Here is a 21,631-nt window from a genome sequence, read left to right on the forward strand (position 1 = left end):
CAAGTCACTTTAAGCTGTAAGTCTCATCCTTCGTAATCCCGGGGTTGCATAGAACGTTAGGACCAAACAAACTCATATACAATCTAAATATAATAAATAAAGTAAATTATTTAAACAAAACAGAACTCCTTTTTTCAGTGCCTTTTTAAATATGGTTTTTGTCAACCCTGCCGTACATAAATTAATTTACAATAATTACAGAATTTAAGTCATTACATTTTATATATTATTAGTACATTATTCCCTCAAGACTCCGAAATTTGCACTAACAGTTAATTACCATAGTTTACGAAAGGCTATCGCAGGCCAGAAGGCGCACGTTCAACTGGGTAATATTGTCAGTACATCAGTTGCCATAGACCTTATTTAAGTTTTCTAACTTTTTAGACCGAAGATTAACACCTTATAATTAGCTCCTCGATTATGTAATGATGCTTGATCAACACCGTAACTTCTGTGCTCAAAAATTATGCAAATTACGGAATTTCACCAGGGCAAAAACGTAATGTACTTGAGAGGAAATGCTTATACAATATATAAGTTGAGTTTTTTAACTGCAAAATACCTGCAGAAAGAAGCATCGGACAAAAAATCTTCGAAACAGTGTTATTATTTTGACGGGGAAAATTAGCCCCCCATCGCCCCCTGGAAGCGGTGTGGAAAACAACTTTGAAAACTTAAATGGGGACCCATTTTTATTGCAGATTCGGACTCTACGGGAGCAAATAACTAAATGTTATGTGATTTTTTTTTATTCCTGATAGATGGTGCTGTTATTAGTAAAAAGCAGTTTCATTAAGTTTTGTCTTATTTCTTTTTTTAAATAAGAGCTCCTCAACGAATGAACATAGTTCAAAACAAATGAAGCAACTAAATGAATGTGGTAAAAAAAATATAAAATTGAATATGGTATCAGAAGTACCTAAAATTTGAAATTCACTTCAATTTGAAAAAACCTAAAAATTCACTTCGAAAGTAATACACAGTAAACGAATGAAGCGACTAATAAACTTCTCGATTAACAATTACACAGATTCTCAATTAAAGAACTGAGTCTCAAATATAAAAATAAAGAACAGCCTCTAAGGTATCGTAGGAGTAGGCCACGCAGAGAGACAGACTATTAAATGCTTGGCTGCCAACTATGATTACCACCGCATCCTATATATAATTGCACTGCCACATTTGAATTACGGTATCTGAATTCACGCCGAATGCAGAGCAATCTTTCACTCCACCTATCACGTATATTTTTTTAAAAAAAGAAAGAAAGAAAAGAAGAAAAAAAGAAACTGAAATCTTTGAGTGTTATGTTCCACAGTTATATCGTATAAGCTAGAGAAGATGGTGTCGTTGAGAAATGAATAAAATGGTGGAATGAAGAAAGTGGGAGGAAACGAGAACCCCGAGAAATACACACTTATTTGTCCCCACAACGATCACCTGACGCGAGCTGGGATCGAACCAAGGACCTCATGCACCAGAGGTGAACGCTCCACCACTGTGCCACCATGGCCCCTTCCACCTATCACATATCGAGAGAACATTAAAGACAAAGGATTGCTACTGTTTATTACATTTTTTTCCTGGAATGAAGCGTGGCTGATCCCAATTGAAGAGACATTAGAGAAACTAGGTTCCACTGATTACAGCGTCATCTATCATGATTCGAGAGAAAAGTATTTAGAATACAATTTACCTATTTTTTCTCGCAGAAACCAAATCTGCAATTAAAAAATGGGGATCCTCACTTAAGTTTCCAAAGTTGCCCAAAGAGCGATAAAATTCAAACTTTTTTTAATTGATTCTTACTTCTCCAGATATTTTGCGGACTCACGTTAAAAACTCACGTCCTACATATCTTACACTAAATATCCGTATATACATCTCTTCCAGTGATATTTTTCACTGACATGAGTGCTACCCTTAAAAGTCCTTGAATCCAGTAATTCATATATTGGTTGTACATGAATCAATCCTGACACACAGGTACTGATTCTGCTTCACGTAACCACAATATTCAATAACAAAAGTGTTTAAATCTCACAGGACTATTCACAATAGAAAGACATGTAATTACTAATTGACGAACGTATTCAAGCTCATCTTTCAGAGGAAGGGTTTATAAGAAAACTGCTGTTATTACTGACGAAATATGAGTAATGAATATTTGTATGTACTACTTAAATTAGATCTCTCTTAATGATATAAATTTTAACAACAAAAGGTATTTGAAATTATTTTTTATAATTTATATAAACATTTTAGGAGAATTTACCTATTTTTGCTGCAGAAAAAAACCGAATGGAAGAATGTTGATACAGTAAAAAGCAAAACTAAAGCTGTCCCATACACAAGTGCAGACCAATACTGGGGCCAGCTGTTGGCTCGCTGCAACAGAGCTACACCGGCCCACACACTTGGCAACACCCACACCTGTAAAAGTAGAGAAAGAAGTTAAACTGGAACACTCCAATGAAAATTATCTCATGCTTGAAAAAAATAATAAGGGGGACACAATATATAAGATACACATAACCAAACAACGTTTTGAACTAGACATGTAAAATACTTTTGTGCTGACCCTAAATTAGGAATGTAATAAACTTTGTTATCCCCTATTACAGTTACTAATCCTTATGCTCTAATGAAGAAACTGATCGAAATATTTTGACTTTGCTGAATACGAATGCACCTTTCTTTTTTCTATGAACTTGATTAAATTTCAAGTACGTAAACCCAAATTCAAATATTTTCAGGTCTTCTAATTGAACAGTAAATTTCATTTTGAATCTACTTTGTTTATTATTTCTAAAAAGACATGTAACCGTTATTTGGATCGTCAACATATCGATAGATTTTGTATATCTTAATTCTTCCATTTGTAGTGTCTGGAATTTAACAATCTTTTTGAAAAGTACTTTAGGAAATCCATAAACAATGAGTAACGAGGATACGCTCATTTGTACATTATTTGTGTTTCATAAGAAAAAGAATGTTCAGTGTTTCGTAAGAAAAAGAATGTTCAAAGATTATGTTCTTAGTTTCCTAGTCATTTTGAAAAAATATCCAGAAGATCACGTTGAATATGTTAGAGATTTTGTTAGTCAGTAGTTAATTTGGTTTATGGTACTATTGTGCGTTATGGTATGCACATAACGATTTATATATATTTAAATACTAAAGTCATCTTTTGCCTGCATACAAGAAGAAAAACAAATATGAAAACGTAGAAGTTCAGGACATAAATCCCAGAGTAATAACCTGCTCGTCAAAGTTAACAGATACCAAGTCAACGAAGCATCGCATCTTTTCCAAACCTCACGATGCATGAGACAGATAAAGTTTGATTCTTAATAGTACAACAGTTGCTTACTGAAATTTCAATCTGACAATTCAAATGGTTCACATTCTGACAACACTAATTTAAAATAATAACACAGGAAAGTGGCAAGTATAACGAAATAGAAAGAAATTTCTAGTACAAAAAAATTTTAGTTTGTCGGGACTATTTTTTCTTTCATGTAATATCCTTTGCCTTTTGTAATATCTAAATTTGTTGATCCATGCTCAGAGGAAGGCCACAGATTAAACAAAAATCATCGAAATTATAAGCCGAGGATACGTAACTGAACACAGGTTACGTTTATATATGATATAATGCAGCTTCAAAAACAGATCTTTTATGTTAGATTCTAACCGTGAAGCAATTTTTCTCTTTTAGTTTGGTATTTCTGATATTTATATTTGGAAAGACCCGAACGGAAGCAGCAAAAAATTGGGTACCTTTGATAGAGTTATTACATGTATGTTCCGTTTGTTTTACTAGTATACTTTTCGCTACAATTACACATTATTTTATAAAATATCGACTCGAAATTGTTCTCTATTTTAACGCACAAGTAAGTTATATACAGAGTGATTCTTTCAGAACAGAATCACACACTTAGTATAAGTTTGACTGAAACAAGACCAAGTTCAACACGCCTCTACATGTCTGTATCGCCGAATCCTCTCATACGATGTTAGGTGTCTCCATCCCCTTCTGACAGACAATTGACTACGCAGAGTCTCACGTTACGGAGTTGCAGCAACCTTATCCTCGACGATCCGCTTTATTTACTATCCTAGGTCAAAAGAATAAATGGTCGTAAAGCGCGGAAATACCCATAATCTATCAATGAGAAAAATTTGGGAATATCTGCCATACAAACGTGCCGGCATGTGACAGGGCACACTGTCTTGATGGAAGTAAATCTTCGATATAAACGGGGGATACAATCGAGTTTATATATCCCACACTTCCTTTGTGGCAGGTGTGGCCAACGCGTCGATCGCAGTCTACTGGTTGAGCGGCATACCGTGAAAGATAGAGATAGTATGACATAGACCACCGCAGGCTATCACTTTATTGTTTTTGATTTCCTCAACTGAGCTAGTGGCAGAGTAAACCGCCAATGATTTCTAAAATAAATAGTAGTCCTCAAAAGGTTGGTAATTCCTACTGTATAGGTATGAATTCATTGACACACAAAATGAAAAATGCATGACTGGAACGTAGGTTACCTGGGTCTTCGACTTACCGTACCGATGTTTAACATTATGTTACCACATCCGCTCCGTGAACAGCCATACATTCTATTCTTTTTAGGTCAGTGTTCTGTTACTTCTTGTATATCCTACACTCAAATCAGTTATTTTATTTATTTATCATATGTAATATATACAACCGTCAGAGGTGCTCTGTAAGAAGGTATCATAGTGGTTAGCGCATTAGCGGCAAGCTGGAGACTCAGTCCAGTCGTGCATTTTTTCACTCTTAGTATATCATATGTATATAAACCTCCATAACTTACTCGCTCAACTGAGTGACGAAGACATAAAAATCTGAAAGTATACGTTTATGTTCTGTGTCATCTCAAAAGAATACAGGAAGCAATTATGCGTGACTGGTATTGGCCTTTTGTTCATGGAGTAGTCTCTCATGAATGGCAACATGTGTTGTTGGATGCTCCTAGTTATGTATACTGTGAATTTAAGTACCATTAAATGAAACCATGCCTCGTCCATTGCCCCTTACTAGCCAGCAACGAACTACTTGGATCACCGACAATACACTACACATTTTACATACAGCACTTTGTTTCAGAGTTCCTTAACAACAGCGAAGTAATAGGTAGTCTCTTACTATGTGTAGCAAAGTGTCATTTGAGGCTCTAAGTACATACGGACATCAGCCATTAGACATTTCGTTCCTATATGCACATTATTACACGAGTTTCCTATATCCTGGATAAAAAAAATTACAAAGAGCGTGTTTTGTGCGGTACAGTCCGCAGCAAAAAACCTACAACATGAGAATGTAAGTTTATTGTGAAACGACGAAGTCTTGTGCTCCAAAATAAGTATGCAGGGGAGGACGCCGAGGTTTACCCTAGCGTGATTCGTGCCACTTAGACGTTCTGTTGATTCCCTGCGCTGTTAGGCGTAGTTTCACAATAAACTTACATGCTCATGTTCAGTGTTTATTCCAGACATGTTTTTGGGAGGGCACTGCCCCCCCTCCCGCCCCGGAGCTCTGAGAGTGCCCTCCGGAGGATACGTCTATTAATATAATAATAAATAGATTAGTACCAGCAGTGCCCCCCCCCCCCGGAATACTAAATGTGCACCCCCGGAACATTGTTTCTGAAAGAATCACTGCTCATGTTGCAGGTTTTTTGCTGCGGAGTGTACAATAGCATTAGTTGCTCCAAAATACAAAGATATGTCGAATAAATAGCTCAAACTTTTGTGAATGAAACGGATTCCAATCTAAATTATAAGATTGAAACATCAAATGATAGTAACAATACTAAATCAAAATATATAATAATAATAATAATAATAATAATAATAATAATAATAATAATAATAATAATAATAATTCCAGAACTATCGTATTACAAGCAGCAACCTGAAAACAAACTGTGAAAATAAGATCAGTAGTAATATTGAATACCGAAGTAGTCCACAAAAAGTTCAAAATGCACTTGAAACAATTGGAATTGAAAGAAAAATATCAAAGAAAATACAGAAGAGCTTACTATTGGGCACATGAAGAATTCTAAGAAACTTCCTGCAAACCCCAGAATAAAGGGAAAACAGAGGAAAAATAATATACTTGGGTGACCTGCAAATTATATATCGACTGTTCAGATGAGACTTGGAGAAAAATAAATAATAATAATAAATTACTGCCTACTACTTACTCCATGTGTGAGTACGTTGGCTACATGTTCAACTGGTGTGGGAATGTATGCCTGGTTAGCACGAGCCTTTTCATTCATCCATCGGAAGCTGGAAAAAAAAAATCAACATACTGCATTAGTTACTATTACCATTTACAATACATGTCTTTTCAAGGATCTAGATTTTTCGTAGTCGCAATCCCATCTCAAACTATCAGTGCTCAAAACGAACGTTACAATCAAATCAATAAATCAATTAATTACTTAAAATGAAAGCGATTTCTGATATGTAAATGTTTGAAGGTGGTTTGAAGAAATATGCTAATTGTGTGATCTGATGCTCCTCCTGGCTTCAAAAGGAAGAAGTTTGGAAAATAGAACTGATTTTAGTTAAAAAACGTGGTAAAGTCTAGTCTCAAATGATCTTAAATAATAACATTTGGCTTCAATAGAAATAAAATTTACCAAAGCAAAATGTATTATTACTTCTGAGCGTTACATGAAAAATGAAATGAAATCAAGAAGCCAGAAAGTTTTAAATTTGTTTTAAGTTTTACGTCCCACAATTATGTTGGCTAGGCTAAAGATGAGAAATGAAGAAAGTGGAAGGAAACGGGAGAATCCCGAAAAAACCACACACATGGTGTTTGTCCACCACAAAGCTTACTTGGCGCGAGCTGGGATCGAACCAAGGACCCCATACATCAGAAGTGAACGCTCTACCACTGGACCACCGTGACGCCTACTTCGCGTTATAGTTTCGGCAATATGTCACTGTCTTCATCAGACATTACTTGACAGTTTCAGCTTGCCGAGAGCTTTCAACACTTAAGAACATATTCTTCATTTCATTTCATTTCATTTCATTTTATTTATCCTCCATTCTGTACAAACTTGGAAATAATTTTACGATAGTACATGGGATTCGTCATGGTTAATTGATGCAGTACATATATATTAGACACATTTGTTAAACATAATTCATACATTTATACATTACAGTAATTTGAAATATCATTATACCAATACTACAGCATACCTTATACATAAATGAACCTATCTTGTTACTTTGCTACTACTATTTACATTGTGACTATTTAATTGATTATATTCATCTATTGTATAGAAGCAATGTGACAATAGGTATTTTTTTAATTTTCTTTTGAATGTAACATTAGACTTGATTACCTTTAATTTGTTTGGTAACTTATTGTATAGCATAATACCAGCATATTTTACTCCCTTTTCGTACATTGCTGTTCTATGGTTTGGTGGATGAAAATGAGTTATTTCTTGTGTTGTATCCATGCACGTCACTGTTTGTTGTGTACTCATTTATGTTGGATCTTACAAATTCTATTAAGCAATATATATACAAACATGATAAAGGTAGTATAGCTAGTTCTTTAAAATATTTCCTACAGGACTCTCGGGGTCCTACACCAGCTAGAATTCGTACAACTCTTTTTTGAAGAACAAAAATATCTCTACTTTTTACAGTATTTCCCCAAAATATTAATTCATATCTTAATATAGATTCAAATGAGCAGTAATATAATATTTTTGCTGTATTTCGGTTTATAGTATTTTTGATGGTTTGTACGACAAAACACATTTTTCTTAACCTATTTGCAATTTTTTCTATATGATAATCCCATTTTAAATCTGCTGATATATGTACACCTAAAAATTTTACAGAACTAACTTGTTTTATTTCGTTTTCTCCTATTTTTATACTTCCTTTATCTAGATTGTTGTTTGTTAATTTAAAACTTATTGACAAGGTTTTTTCTGAATTTACTATTAACTTATTATGATCAAACCAGTTCGTTAGCTGTTTTACGGTGTTTTCTATGTTAGTATTTAATCGTTGTTGGTTTTCGCCTGTTATTGCTACACTTGTGTCATAAGCGAATAATGTGGCTTTTGCAAAGTTTCGGTATAAGGATGAAAGACAACCGTTTCTAATGGTGTAACTTTTATAGGTAAATAAAAGAAGAGCCCTAATACCGTAATGTGAACGGATATGTGAAGAATGAGCATTTCTTCTTACATCATTTTATATCTGTTTACTGGAAATATGCTCCAATTATATTGGTTAATACTAAATTTCCAGTGCACTAACATTCGGTAAGCACTTTTCTACCTAGTAACGGCTTTTCAAAAAAAAGTAATGCCTCCAATGTTTGTAACTTTATTTGTACAGGCTTTTCAAACCTTTTTGTACCAGATAACTATATTTGTTCTCTACGTAATGGAATATTCACTTTTCGACCCAGTCTGCATCACGTTCCATGCACTTGTGCCGTGTGACAATTCGGGCGAACCCGTCGGAGAAGAATCCCGGTGACTGTTGTCGATATTAGGATTGAATGGCAGTCTTCACCTCGTCGTAAGAACAAAAGAGATGCCCTTTAAAGTGTTTTTTAATCTTTAGGAGGAGGTGGAAGTCGCAAGGTACAAGGACGAAGCTGTACGGCGGGTGCAGTAGAACAACCTCCTTGAACTCGTATAAGGGCTGACGTTGTTGTGCTGCAAATAGGGTCCGAACTTTTCCGGACGCAGTGCATGGTTGCACGTAGCTTTCTCCTACATTTCCGCAGAGTGTTGAACGTTTATCGTGGTTCCCTGTTCCAAGAAGTCAACGAATACGACACCTTCGAAGTCCACGAGAAAAAAAATAATAATCATGACTTACCCGTAGATCAGTACCACCTTGAATGGCATTAGTCTACTGATTGTCTCTTGTTCTCAGGGTCAAAATGATGTACCCATAACTCATCCCCCGTGAGAATGCTCTAGAGAGACTTTAAACTCAAGCTCGTACCGACCCAACAGATTGTAGAGAACTTGCTTCCTCTGCACTTTGCACACTTTTGTCAGCATCCGCCGGACCCAACGAGCACACGTACAACTTGAGATATCCCAGCATCTCAGTTGCGATAAAATGCACTCTTTCTTAGAAAATCTTGTTGTCTTTGGCGTATGTCGCTGTGTGACTCGACGGTCACTGAGAATTATTTCGTCAACATTACTTTCATATTGCTCATCTGATGCGGCGAGGGTCGTCCAATACGGAGTTGACCAAGCACACTAGAGGTAGCCAGATTTGCTTCTTTCATTCAACTGCCTAGCCAACTGTCTCACCGTACCGACATCAACGGTAGTGTTGCCGTGAACCAGCTGTCATTGGGTTATAAATTGGGAGGCTCTCGACCCAAAGATTTAACTCCTGATGATCCGTAAGTCACATCTTTAAATGATGTTTGTGAAATTGCTGTTAATAATCTAAGCGTACTTTTGATTTTTTTGTTTAATTGTTTTATGAAATATTTTTTCAATGAGTGATTCTTACCATACTATCTCGTAATGGTAAACGTTAGCCTTTGTAAATTTGATTAATTGCATTCAAGTCAATAATGGACTTCTTTTCCTTTTATGGGACTGAAAAAAATATTGATGATTTTCACTTCACTATCAAGAAGAGTAAATCATAATCCCATTGTATGAGAATATTTCTAAAAGTTTCCAGGCAGAGAATGAAATACCGCCCCACTAGTAATAAGCCGTTGATGGCATATAGTGCCATCTATGGAAAAAATTGTGTATTAGTTTCAACTGTCTAGCTGCAACCCTTTGTTCAAGACAGTCTTTTGAATTAGTCGCTGTGCGGTGGGCTCGCCATAGTGCATGACAACAAATACGGCTGCTGTTGTGGCTGCGAGACGATTCAACATCCATCTTACATCCCACACTTAGCAACACAGCTTTGGCAAAAACATTTGTTGGACTGAGGAATGCAAGCTCAACGTACAGTGTCTTATTCTAATGCCTGCCTCCAACACAGATGGATAGTTGAAACTAATACATCACTTCTATAGATTGCACTACATGTCATGAACACTTTTAAGTGATGTTCCAATGTCAATCTGCAAACTTTTTGAAATATCCTCGTATATTAAAAATTACCACATACACTATTGACAGGTACGAATACTACTCTACGTTAAACACTGTAATATTTTCAAACATTTAAACAGTTTTTATGTCAGATATAATCCGACTAGATGTTCGTATCCAACTTTAAGCTATCTATTTTAAGTCTAACAGGCTGTACGTATCCCTTTTTTCATGAAACTCCTTTTCTACCAGTGTGCATACTCTAGAGCTACATTCACATAAGCTACATAGCGCGATACTACATTTAAATGCAGCTAAGTGAAATCATAAATTATTTAATTAAACATACCTCTGAAGTTTGCATAAAAGCTGCATTCTCAAAGACCAAAGCTGGGCTTTGGTAAAAGGCACCCTACTAACCAGTGTTCGAGGTGTCATGATTTTGGTGCAGCGTACAGAACTTGTTCTATCGACCTCATCCTTCTGAAAAACAAACAACCAAATATATATGACCATCATATCACACTGTAGTTTTTAATACAAGATATAGAAAATACAAATACATATAATAAGCCCTAAATGATAGTAAGTCTCAACTTTATCATACAAGTAAATTTTTCAAAATTAAACCTGCAAAGGTTATTGCAACAGCTTATTTTCTATCTTACCTGAGATTTCTACCCGAACAAAAGTAACTAATTAACGCAGTTAAGAGGATCCATTAAGATAATATAGTTAGGACAGGATGGCACATTCCTTCCTCTATGTTTCAAGGTTTAAATTTATTTATTTGACAATCATCAGATGCAGCTCAGAGGCCATTTTATACTGGATATCTAACAACAACAACAACAACAATGGAAAGGATTAGGAAAGGTATCGGCCAAGGCCTGTTTAGTAGGTACCATCTGGACATTTGCCTGGTAGAACTGAGGAAAATCCTGGAAAACCCGTCAGGATGGTCGGCAGCGCGAGTCGAGCTTACGACCTCCCGAATGCGAAGCCAACGCTCTACCACTTGAGCTACTTCGCTCGGCAGAGGAAAACTAGAAGTAATGGAAGTGAAATATTATAATTCAACATTATTATTACCGTGTAATAGAAGCACGGTGGCTCAGTGGTAGAACGCTTAGCTCTTTTTTGTGGGGTATCTGGTTCGATCCCCAGCTAAGTAAGTTTGTGGTGGAGAACATCGTATCCATAGGTTCTCTGGGTACTCCCGTCTCCTCCCACAATATCATTCCACCAATTCTTCCATCATCATTCACTTGCCTTAATCTTTAGTCTCCCTTGGCCCACCGGCATAATTGTAGGACGTTAAACTGACAGATTACATTTCATTTCATGCGAAAAAAAATGTTCAAAGATGAAACATATTAATTAATAGATCTTGTTGAGCTGAACAAAAGTATATGCGTAAGTGTAAAAAAACTCATGCGTACTTTTCGAGAAAACTATATTGAATAACTACATAAGAAAACACAAGAAACAATTAAAATGTAAGAACAAGAAAATAAGAAACACATCAAAATAAAATGAAATCTTTTAGTTTTACGTCCCACGATTATGTCGCCTAGGCTAAAGGAAACAGCGATGAGAAATGAATGAAATGGTGGAATGAAGAAAGTGGGAGGAAACCCACGCACACGGTGTTTGTCCACCACAAAGTTTATTTAGCGCGAGCTGGGATCGAACTAGGGACCCCAATCACCAGAGGTGAATGCTCTATTGCTGGCCAACCGCGACCCACACACATCAAAATAATCCATATTATAAAACCAACATACTTAAGTCTCTCAGTCGCTCCTAATAGTTACATTGAGGCTAATAGTTGTAGCTAGCCTCTACAACAACTCCTATCTGGCATCACGAAATGGCAATTTGCAGACGAATTTAAAGGCTTGGGGCAGGGTTGACTGGTTTAAACGAGCTTTTTTTTTTTTTTTTTTTTTTTTTTTTTTTTTTTTTTTTTTAACTGGTTTAAACCAAAAAACGAAAAATGTTCGTAAAAGGGTAAGTGTTTGTAAGTTTCTTGAACACACATTTGTGTGTTATCACGTTTCACTCCCGTATATTATAGTATTATATTCAGACCTCAATTTCCCATTCATTACTCAAAAAGATTAAACTACAAAAGCAAGTTTATATATATATATAAGTTTATGAATGTGTCTTTTGTGATTTTTTTACAGTTATTATTGTTATGCAATTGCAATCGAAGAAAATTCTGATTATTATTTCGGTTTAATGTTTACTATTGATAAAATACATCGAAATGCCGTATTTTTTTGGGACGGGGGATCATACAAACCCCACGAAAGACATTTATTGAAATCACCAGTATCTTTGGTACCTATTTATGTATAAATTGTTCAAAGCCAAAGTGGACTCAAATAATTCGTATCTTTATTCACTTTTCTTACTGATTTGAAAATTAAGTCGTCGTATTTCTTTAACTTGGACTAATAAAAGTCGTAGTGAACTTACTTGGACTAAATTAGTTCTTCTGTACTCTGCAGTATTTTGAAATTGTCCATTTATAATTCTGTATAATGGTTTCACTTCTGCAACTGTATATCTTTTTGTCCTGAAATTTCAAGATCAGAACACCGTATTTTCATCAGAAGTCCTTCGTGAGTGAATCGGCAGATATATCGTATTTATGCCCAATTAGTCCCGGTTTCAAGTTCAAATGGAGGACAATTTCTCTCGGATGTAAGCCGAAAAGCCGTTTGGATTCCGCTTCAAGTTTAGGTGAACCCTTCCAGCATAAACTGGTTGTTGCATAATAACACCAAGGCGAAACAAACTTATTTCTGTCCATATGCGATATAAATACATAGAGCAAATTATTTAAACCAAAAAAAAAAAAAAAAAAAAAACTGGTTTAAACCAAAAAACCAGGTTTTTTGGTTTTTTCAGTAAAAAAACAGGTTTTTGCCAACCCTGACTTGGGGAGAACAGCTAGTAATAATAGTTTTTTTTAAAAAAAAATCACAACATAAACGCTTCAATGGACTTCATTACGTAGGGAGGGAAATGAACTAAAACGTAGTGAAATAACTGATTCATTTGGGAGCGATACTAGAATCCAGTCACGTGATACTCTTACCAAGCTGCATGTGGAGAGAGTTTAGTGAATGGAGATGAAACTAATGGGATGAATTTGTCGGCTAAGAGTGCAGGAGTAAAAAAAAAAAAAAAAAAAAAAAAAAAAATGAATGAAGAGATATTATATATGTATAATGATATAAAATAATAGAAAACAATCATTACATCCCTGTCTCATTCATCTTTTATTCTCGAACAACGGCTCCATCTCAATAATCATAAATTAATCAGGGTTTAATTCCTACAGAAACTTTCCAACTGCATTTATCATAGACCTCTGAAGAAGGCCTTCACCCGTGGTATCTACACTAAAATTTAATTTTGAATCCAAGCATCCTTGACATGTTTGAAAAACGCTGGCAACACATTTTTTTTCTATAACTGAAATTACATTAAATTTCAACGCTACACTTGCCGTTATATACACTGAGAAGCACTGTGGAGTGAAAATATATAGTTAGCCAAAGGAAGAACTGGTATTGCAGCAGGTATAACACATCAATCGGTAGGGTGAGCCGGAGACCTGGATTCGATCCTTGGTCCAGTAACGTATTTTTACCCTTTGAAAGTCACTATAGAATTCTGGTATATAATAAAATAAATTTCTGTGAGTAGCACTAAGCACCTGATAAAGAAATTGTTCCTGCATATTACTGCCTACAACACATCATTTACTCAATGTAATCCCAGAGCTGCGGAATGTTGTGGAGAAAGGAAGTTTTGACATTATTATATACATTTTATTATATATATATATATATATATATATATATATATATATATATATATATGAGAGCCGATTGTTGTATTGTAAGTAGGCCCTATATAAGGGCGCCCCCTCTAGTCCTCAAATAAAGTAACGAAAGACAAAGCGAAAAAGATAGTAAATTTTGAACTCATTGTCTTAACAAAGCAAAGAAGGATCACTCGCATCATTTAGAGAGCTGAGAAAAGAAAAAGAAAAGAGTGACAAATATTTCAAACGGCCCAAACAACAAGTTTCGTGGGATGGGTTTGAAGTAACAGCAGGATACATCAAGGGCAAGGGTTAGACACTAGAGGGTAAAAGGTCTTCTAGAATACAAATTTCATAAAACATCTATCGTTTAGATTTTTTAAATTTTTTCTTTTTTTTCATAAATGTTTCAGTAATAACCAATACCTTTAGTTGTCATTTTTCAAGGTTCTTTGGAAAAATCTTTATAAATTTTACACTACTAAACTCACTAATTTGTTTACATCAAATAAGGTATCGACAAATAGTCATCCGGTTACACAACTTTAACATTAAATTTCAACATTAAATCCGACCTATCAGTATTAAATGCAATACCATGTTTATTATATCTCTTAAACAATTCCAGATTAACCTCTGGACTTTGGAATCTTTATGAATTTTATCTTCTTATTTCGGACAGAAAACCAAGCCTCTAGAAGGATAGTAATACCAAAAAAAAGAAAAAGAAAAAAGAAATAAAAGAAAAGAAAAGAAAAGGAAAGGTTTGTTCTGAAAACAATAATAATACATATATACATGTTATTAAAATAGGATTTACAAATATTGGTGGGTGAGGCAACTCTTCAAATGAGATGGGAACTAGAATTAGCGTATCGTGGCACTGGAATATTGCTGTGCTATCTTTATCACCTGTTGATGGACCAGACAGCCACTAGCATAGCGATAATAAATATATCTTTCGGAAAATAATATGAAATGTACCTTAACCAGCCATAGACCACTATAATAAACAAATTTCCTTTCTAGAGGCCGCTTTGGACTAAGAAAGACCAGCTCAGGTGGTACTGTGCAATGCACGGCAGGGTTGCGAAAAATAGTCCAGTGGGTTTTATTGAGTAAAATTGGGTTTTATTGGACAAAATTGGGCTTTATTGGGTAATGTTGGGTTTTATTAAATTTTGTACGTATATTTAAAGCTATATTCCTATACCATTTAAGCATATATGTTCTTCTGTACACACGAAACTATTGAATTCCCTTGTGAGACAGAGGTAGGTCACGTCTAGCGCGGGTTCCTAGTTCGATCCCAGCTCCCACCAAGTGCGTTTTGTGATGGACAAACATCGTGTGCATGGGTTTCTCGGGCTGGTTTTGTCATGCCACCATTATTATCCACATAATCATAATCTCATTGAATTAAGCTTAGATATAACAAATAATAATAATAATAATAATAATAATAATAATAATAATAATAATAATGCACAAGGTATCCGTGAAGTCCCATACGCGTTTCGTGAGACACATTTTGCACCATTGACACTTGCTTATATTTCGATTTCTAGCAAGAAGGAAGTACAGAATTTTCTAGAGTAACAAAGAGGTCGATAGTTTTACGTAATACAGAATAGGATTAAAATCCCCTCTCACACTTATGATTCAAATCCCTGAGTCAGCCGTCATAAGTTTCAATTAAAACACGCGTTGCAAATACTGGGATAGTATCTCAAGTTCAGGAGCCAGAGATAAAAAACTTTTTTTTTTTTTTTTTGAATGGATGTTGTTTTTCTAGATTTTTTTAAAGAACTGAAATGTTGGAAATGGATTTTTTTTTTTCATTTTCAGTTGCCAATTTGGTTTCTTACAATATATTTTACGATTAAAGGGGTTTTGTAGCATACAATAATTGTTCTATGTTTCACATACTCTACCAGATACGCAAGAAGAATTAGAGAGTTCCACGATCTGATTGCCGTTAGTGTTGAGAAGGTAGAGGTGTATTTTTAGTAATTTCCTTTTTCAAGTGAAGCGTTCTCTTTTAGAAATTAACTGACACATGGAGAAAGACAGATATTCTATTTCTGGCATGAATTTTTAACCCCTTTTTCCCTTAGGAAAGTTACCTTCCCCTTCCCTTACGCCCTTTAAGGAAAGTTACATAATAATAACCCAGCTTGAGGTAGGTACTAAATATCTTCTAAAACACATTTCAAACTGTTCAAGCATTTCCTGTAACGCGATCACAAACAACAGACAACATCGCTTTTAATGTGAACAAAGGAATCATGGAAAATTACCCCTTAAAACGAAAATTTTCAGAAACACTACAACACATGTCAGCTTATTTTTAATGAAAAGTTTATATACCGAGTTTAATCTTCCTAATCTTCCTAATCGAGCGAGCTCGTGACATACTTTTTTTTTTTTTTTTTCATGAATTTTGAACTTCCTCTACTTCTTCTCCTAGAATGTGCCCTTGAATCAAAGTAATGTAAAAATCCCAGCTCAGGGTAGGAACTAACTACTTCTTTATGTTAAAAAATTCATTTCAATCTGCTTAACCGTTTCCCCGTGTGATGCGATCAGAAACAACAGGTAAAATCGCTTTCAAATTATAGAAAACTAGCTGAACCTGCGCTCTCTATACTGCGCATCATTCGCATATGAGCATAAATATCCTTCTCATTCCTCACATCTGTACATGTCCCTTTACAGACACAAGTGAAAAAAAAAATTTTGATTAAAAAAAAAAATCGGCAAGGGGTATCATCAAGGGGACCTCAATATTTCGCACCGTTTGCAAGATTTGAGCCTACTTCCGGTTGGAGTTTCTAATTCATGCATGACCAGTGTTTTTTTTCTTCTTCCATGCAGTATGTAATAAGCAAATACATTAGATACGCAATTAATTATAATCGCAATTATATATGCTGTTCATTTGGCAAATTACTCCAAAAATAAAGATTCATCTTACTGGTTAAACTGGAGAAATGGTTATCGTTCCTTTTTCATTATTGACCATGAAATAAACGCCTCAGACATATGCAACCCCTATATACAACAGCGTGGTGTTGGAATGTATAACGCGTAGGATGTGGTGCTTTAGTTTTTGTTTTTTTTTTAATTTCAACGCTTCCATGCGTTCCCTAAAAAATGTAATAAAGAAATAACGGCCATGTTTTTAAAATATTCAATTAGAACTGGACAATCTACGCAAAATTTCCAATCGATCAGTGAAAAAGTCATCTTACTAGAGCTTGTAGTTTCCGAGATCTCATTGTCGAAAGGATTGGCCACAAACATATAAATTTTTACAACATATAGTTTAAAAGAACTCGGAAGATGGAAGCACAATTCATGTGCATTGATTTTGGAGAAAGCTTATTAAAATACAAAAGCTCTGAACAACAATTTTATATCATAAACTTTATGAAAAAGATCTAGTTAACTGATTTATTTAAAGTACTCGTACTTAAAATGTTTATTTCTGTTAAACGTGAAATCACACATAACCGTAAATGAAAGATTTGAAAGCCATAGTTATATGTTGGAGCTCGGGCGCCTTTAATTGCTTTTGTAGCATTTTAATAGATAGATGCTTTCCTTCCCCACTTAAAATGGAAACTCTCAAAAATACTGACACAAGGGTTCACTTACTTTTAGTGGGATGTTGTCATAAAAAAATGTCATCTTCCTAACTTGACAGAATCGTGAGATACTAAGATTTTCGCGTACATTTTGACCATCCGCTTCCCTAATAGAACACACATTTTAATCAAAGTAACCTGATTCAACACCTAGTACGAAGTACGTGATAGCTGCATCCAAAAATTCATTCCAAACGGTTTAACCGTTTTCCGATGTTGCGCGCAAAAACAAAATTCTTTTCATTTTTATATAATAGATTACAACTGAACAGTGTTACAACGAATTTGATCGAGCGCAAATAAAATTCATTATGAATGATTCCCAAACCTTTTTTGTTTTCAATGGTGTTCTGTTCTGTTCTGTTCTGGTTGTAAATACATATAACATGCCAATTTTGAATCTAGGCATACAATAAGAAGTACGATTAAAATGAAGTAATTATAATCATATTACGATTAATATTTCAATCCAAGTTTTGAAATGTATTTTTTGAGATGGGTTTTATTGTGGGTTTTACCCAATAAAACCCACTGGGGAAAATTCTAACAACCCTGATGTACGGTATTATAAAATAGTGGCGACAGGAAGACTGCAACTGGTCATGACAATGCACCTGAATCGAAATTTTACTTTCGACTGTTTACTACCAAGGTAACATTACTGGTACCGAGCCTAGTTTTAGAAAAACGCAGATTTCATACGGTTACTTTCATATACTGGTAGGCAGGGTTGCCCTCAACCATTTTGCGGTCCCATGCAATATCAGCCCCCCCTCCCCGAATCCCTAGAAAGAACATACTTCAAAGCTATGATTTGCAATAACTTACATCATCATTATTATAGCAGTATTAATGAAAACATAAGATTCCCCAAATAATAATAATAAAATATTAGTAAGAAGAGTTATACACAGTTCTTTGAGCTGCACGTATACATCTTAATTACGGTAATACATTTTTCGTGTATTTCATTTTTGTATACTTTATGCTAGTTTTTTCCGCCCCGTGCAAATGCATGTTACAGATACGGTAGAGCTGACCCTGCTGGCTGCTGAGACCCTAATTGCTATGAAGATATGAAATCTGACACAAAGATATTAATTTTAAAAGATGGACCTAAACATCGCGATCTTGGCCAAGAATTTTTGGAATGATCAAAAAAAAAATTGATCAAAAGATTGTGATCTTGGTCAACAATTAGTTTTTGGATCAGGGGCCACAAAATGTTTGAACGGCCCCTAAATCGAGTTTTCGTATTTTCTACGGAATAAGCACATCATATTGAGTTAAGTGATAGTTTAGATTTCGCTACACTATATGTACTTCTCCAGATATAAGGACAGCAAAAAAACTTTTGATTGAAATATATCGGATCTTTTGATCCAAAAATAGAACAAAGATTCAGCGAATATATGACTTACGAACATTCAATCCTTAAATGCAGTGAAGAAATAGAAAATAATTCCCAATTATAGTTATTTTGTCCTAGGCCGCAGAGTGCCAGTTATAAATCGACAATCACTGTCATAAGAGATCAAGGACCTTTTTAAAAAAAACAGAGGGCAGGGTTATGATAATATTTCTTTATAGAACAAATTGAAGCATATGCACATCGGTGTTCATTGACTACCTACCAACTTCACTGACATTTGTACTCGCTCAAAAAGCATGTGTTATTGTCATAGCAGTCCGTTGATATTGAAAAGTTTATTAGCATTTAGTAGATCTGCGTGTCTTACATATATAGAATGTTTAAATGGTTATTTCATTAAAAGAAAAGTATGCTATAAAATGAAATATTCAGAATTCGCTCAATCAAGACATATGAAAGAAATACCTGTGACGTCATGCGTAGTTTTTCTTTTTTCTAAATGGGCATATCCTATAACATTTCCACCACGAATATTAGAATATACTACGTAGGCCTAGTTGGGAATTTTTTTATAGAAGGTAACCGCTCACGCAGTAAACTTTCCTTCCTTGATCCGGACGGATGCAGTGGCATACAAAGAATTTAATCAAGGAGAGGGCACAAGCACCCACGCTTATATAGTTTCGAGATACCTGTGATTTGGTAATATATATATATATATATATATATATATATATATATATATATATATAATTATAATATATAATTAATACCATAATTATTTTTATATCTTGTTAAAGGGGGGAGGTAAACTAGGAAACACCTTCCTTACGTAGAGCACTAGAGGAATATATTGGACAACTGGAAGTTTTCTTTAGAATTGGATGGATTTTGTTACGGAAACGCCCGTCAAGACCGAAGACGTAAATCTTGATGTTTTCATAGTTCTCTCAAAACAATATGAAGTGAGGCGAGGGAATGGAGAGAGTGAAGTCTAACTATTAAAATGATGCGTCATTATATGAACTTGAATATGTTTCCCCTTATAGCAACATCTGTAGTACTTTTTTCTAATCAGGATAAACAACTATTAGAATTAGAAAAAATTGATACAGACGGCAAACACGCTACCAAATATCAGATCCATTTAGAGTTTGTCACAACTTACACAGGCACATGTATTATTATTATTATTATTATTATTACAATATCCTCGGCCAGAGATTTCCTAATTTCCTGGCACTACTAAGTTAGAAAAATGAATTAAACGAGATTTCTAATTTTACGGCCCAGAGATTGATGACTAATGGTACTTAATGATTATGAAATAATTGGCGGAACAAAAATATCTGAGAAAACTGCACGATATTGTCCACCACAAACTCCCGTGGCCGTGACTGAACGAAGGACCCGTACCACACTGGATCAGATCAACATGCCCCCACTATGAACTTAGAATCCCTTTATGTGCCATAAATATTAATGGACGTGTGTAAGTGAATATTTGTGTTACGAAACAGGACTCCGTTTTTCTATTAAAACAAGATACCTACCGGTAGTATGAATCCGATTTCTCCAGCCCAATTTATTATTTTCTATTCATTTTTTAATACACGAGAAACCAGCCATTGACTGGCTTAGTAAGCCTATTTTCGGCAGAACACGCAGATACGACACATTGTTTACCTCATCATTAACCTTTATTTAGGAACAACAGGCCGGTAATGGATGGGGTAGGACCTTGAGACTGAGAAGTCAACAAGACAACTCTTAGTTTAGCAACACACAAGTTTGTAGTATAACCAACTAACATCTGCATTGTACGCAATGTGAAGGAACAAATCACATCGTTTCACTCCAGTAAATATTAAGTTCATGGAAATACAAGTACGTTCTATATCATACATGCAAAGGTTATTAATAAGCTATTTTGTGTATTATACCTCTTCTTGTCATAGATCACCTTTCAAAATTAAGCATCTTACATTAATCACACGCCGATTTATTCAACATGTAATACAGTGTAATACCTTAAATATTACTTACAAACTGTATAAACAAGTTGTACTACATTTACATCTTGAATACAAGCGTAGATGGCTGCGTTTTGCTCACTCGAAAACAAAACCAAAAATGAGCGATTTTTAGCAGACGACGGATAGCAAAGTAGCACATAAATCATTCACACTTGTATATTTCACTTAACAAGAACACTTGATCTACATCTTCACGTTAGCTACTCAATAACCTCTTCAAACCACACACATTCACCCCTTCTCAAGAGTTATCAATCACTACCAGCCGGCCTGAATCACACAAACACAATTTAATTCTTCACTGCGCCTGCTGCCTGGGACACACATTTTTCAGCCAATCCGTGCTTGGCGGACTGCTGACGTAACTTGCCCAGTCCATGAATTGTCTGCTTAAAAAAAGAAAAGAAAAAATACTCTCGGGATAGTAAATCCTTCTACCTCGCAAATACTTTGTTTTTAATGCGTAACACGTTACGTAATAAATACATCATGACATTAATCCGATTAAAATATTCCTTTTTTTTTTTTTGGATTCATTCTTGAACTTCTGTCTTTCTCTTGCGATATTCAAAATAACTTTCATAATAACGTATTAT

General features: G+C 34.9%; 1 protein-coding gene across 1 annotated transcript in view; it reads right to left on the reverse strand.

Annotated features, from left to right (window-relative positions):
* Positions 1-21,333, reverse strand: part of LOC145664822 (monocyte to macrophage differentiation factor 2-like) — a 54,850-nt gene extending 33,517 nt beyond the window's left edge. The window contains exons 1-4 of the mRNA XM_081731815.1: positions 21,046-21,333; positions 10,480-10,613; positions 6,252-6,339; positions 2,279-2,436 (exon numbers count right to left, since the gene is read on the reverse strand). Of these exons, the coding sequence (XP_081587941.1) occupies positions 2,279-2,436; positions 6,252-6,339; positions 10,480-10,568 (335 nt within the window). The 5' untranslated portion in view covers positions 10,569-10,613; positions 21,046-21,333. The remainder of the gene's footprint in view (positions 1-2,278; positions 2,437-6,251; positions 6,340-10,479; positions 10,614-21,045) is intronic.
* Between the last annotated feature and the right edge of the window lie 298 nt (positions 21,334-21,631).

The sequence above is a fragment of the Thermobia domestica genome, chromosome 11 (assembly GCF_964235325.1).
Source record: "Thermobia domestica chromosome 11, izTheDome1.hap1.1, whole genome shotgun sequence".
NCBI lineage: Eukaryota > Metazoa > Arthropoda > Insecta > Zygentoma > Lepismatidae > Thermobia > Thermobia domestica.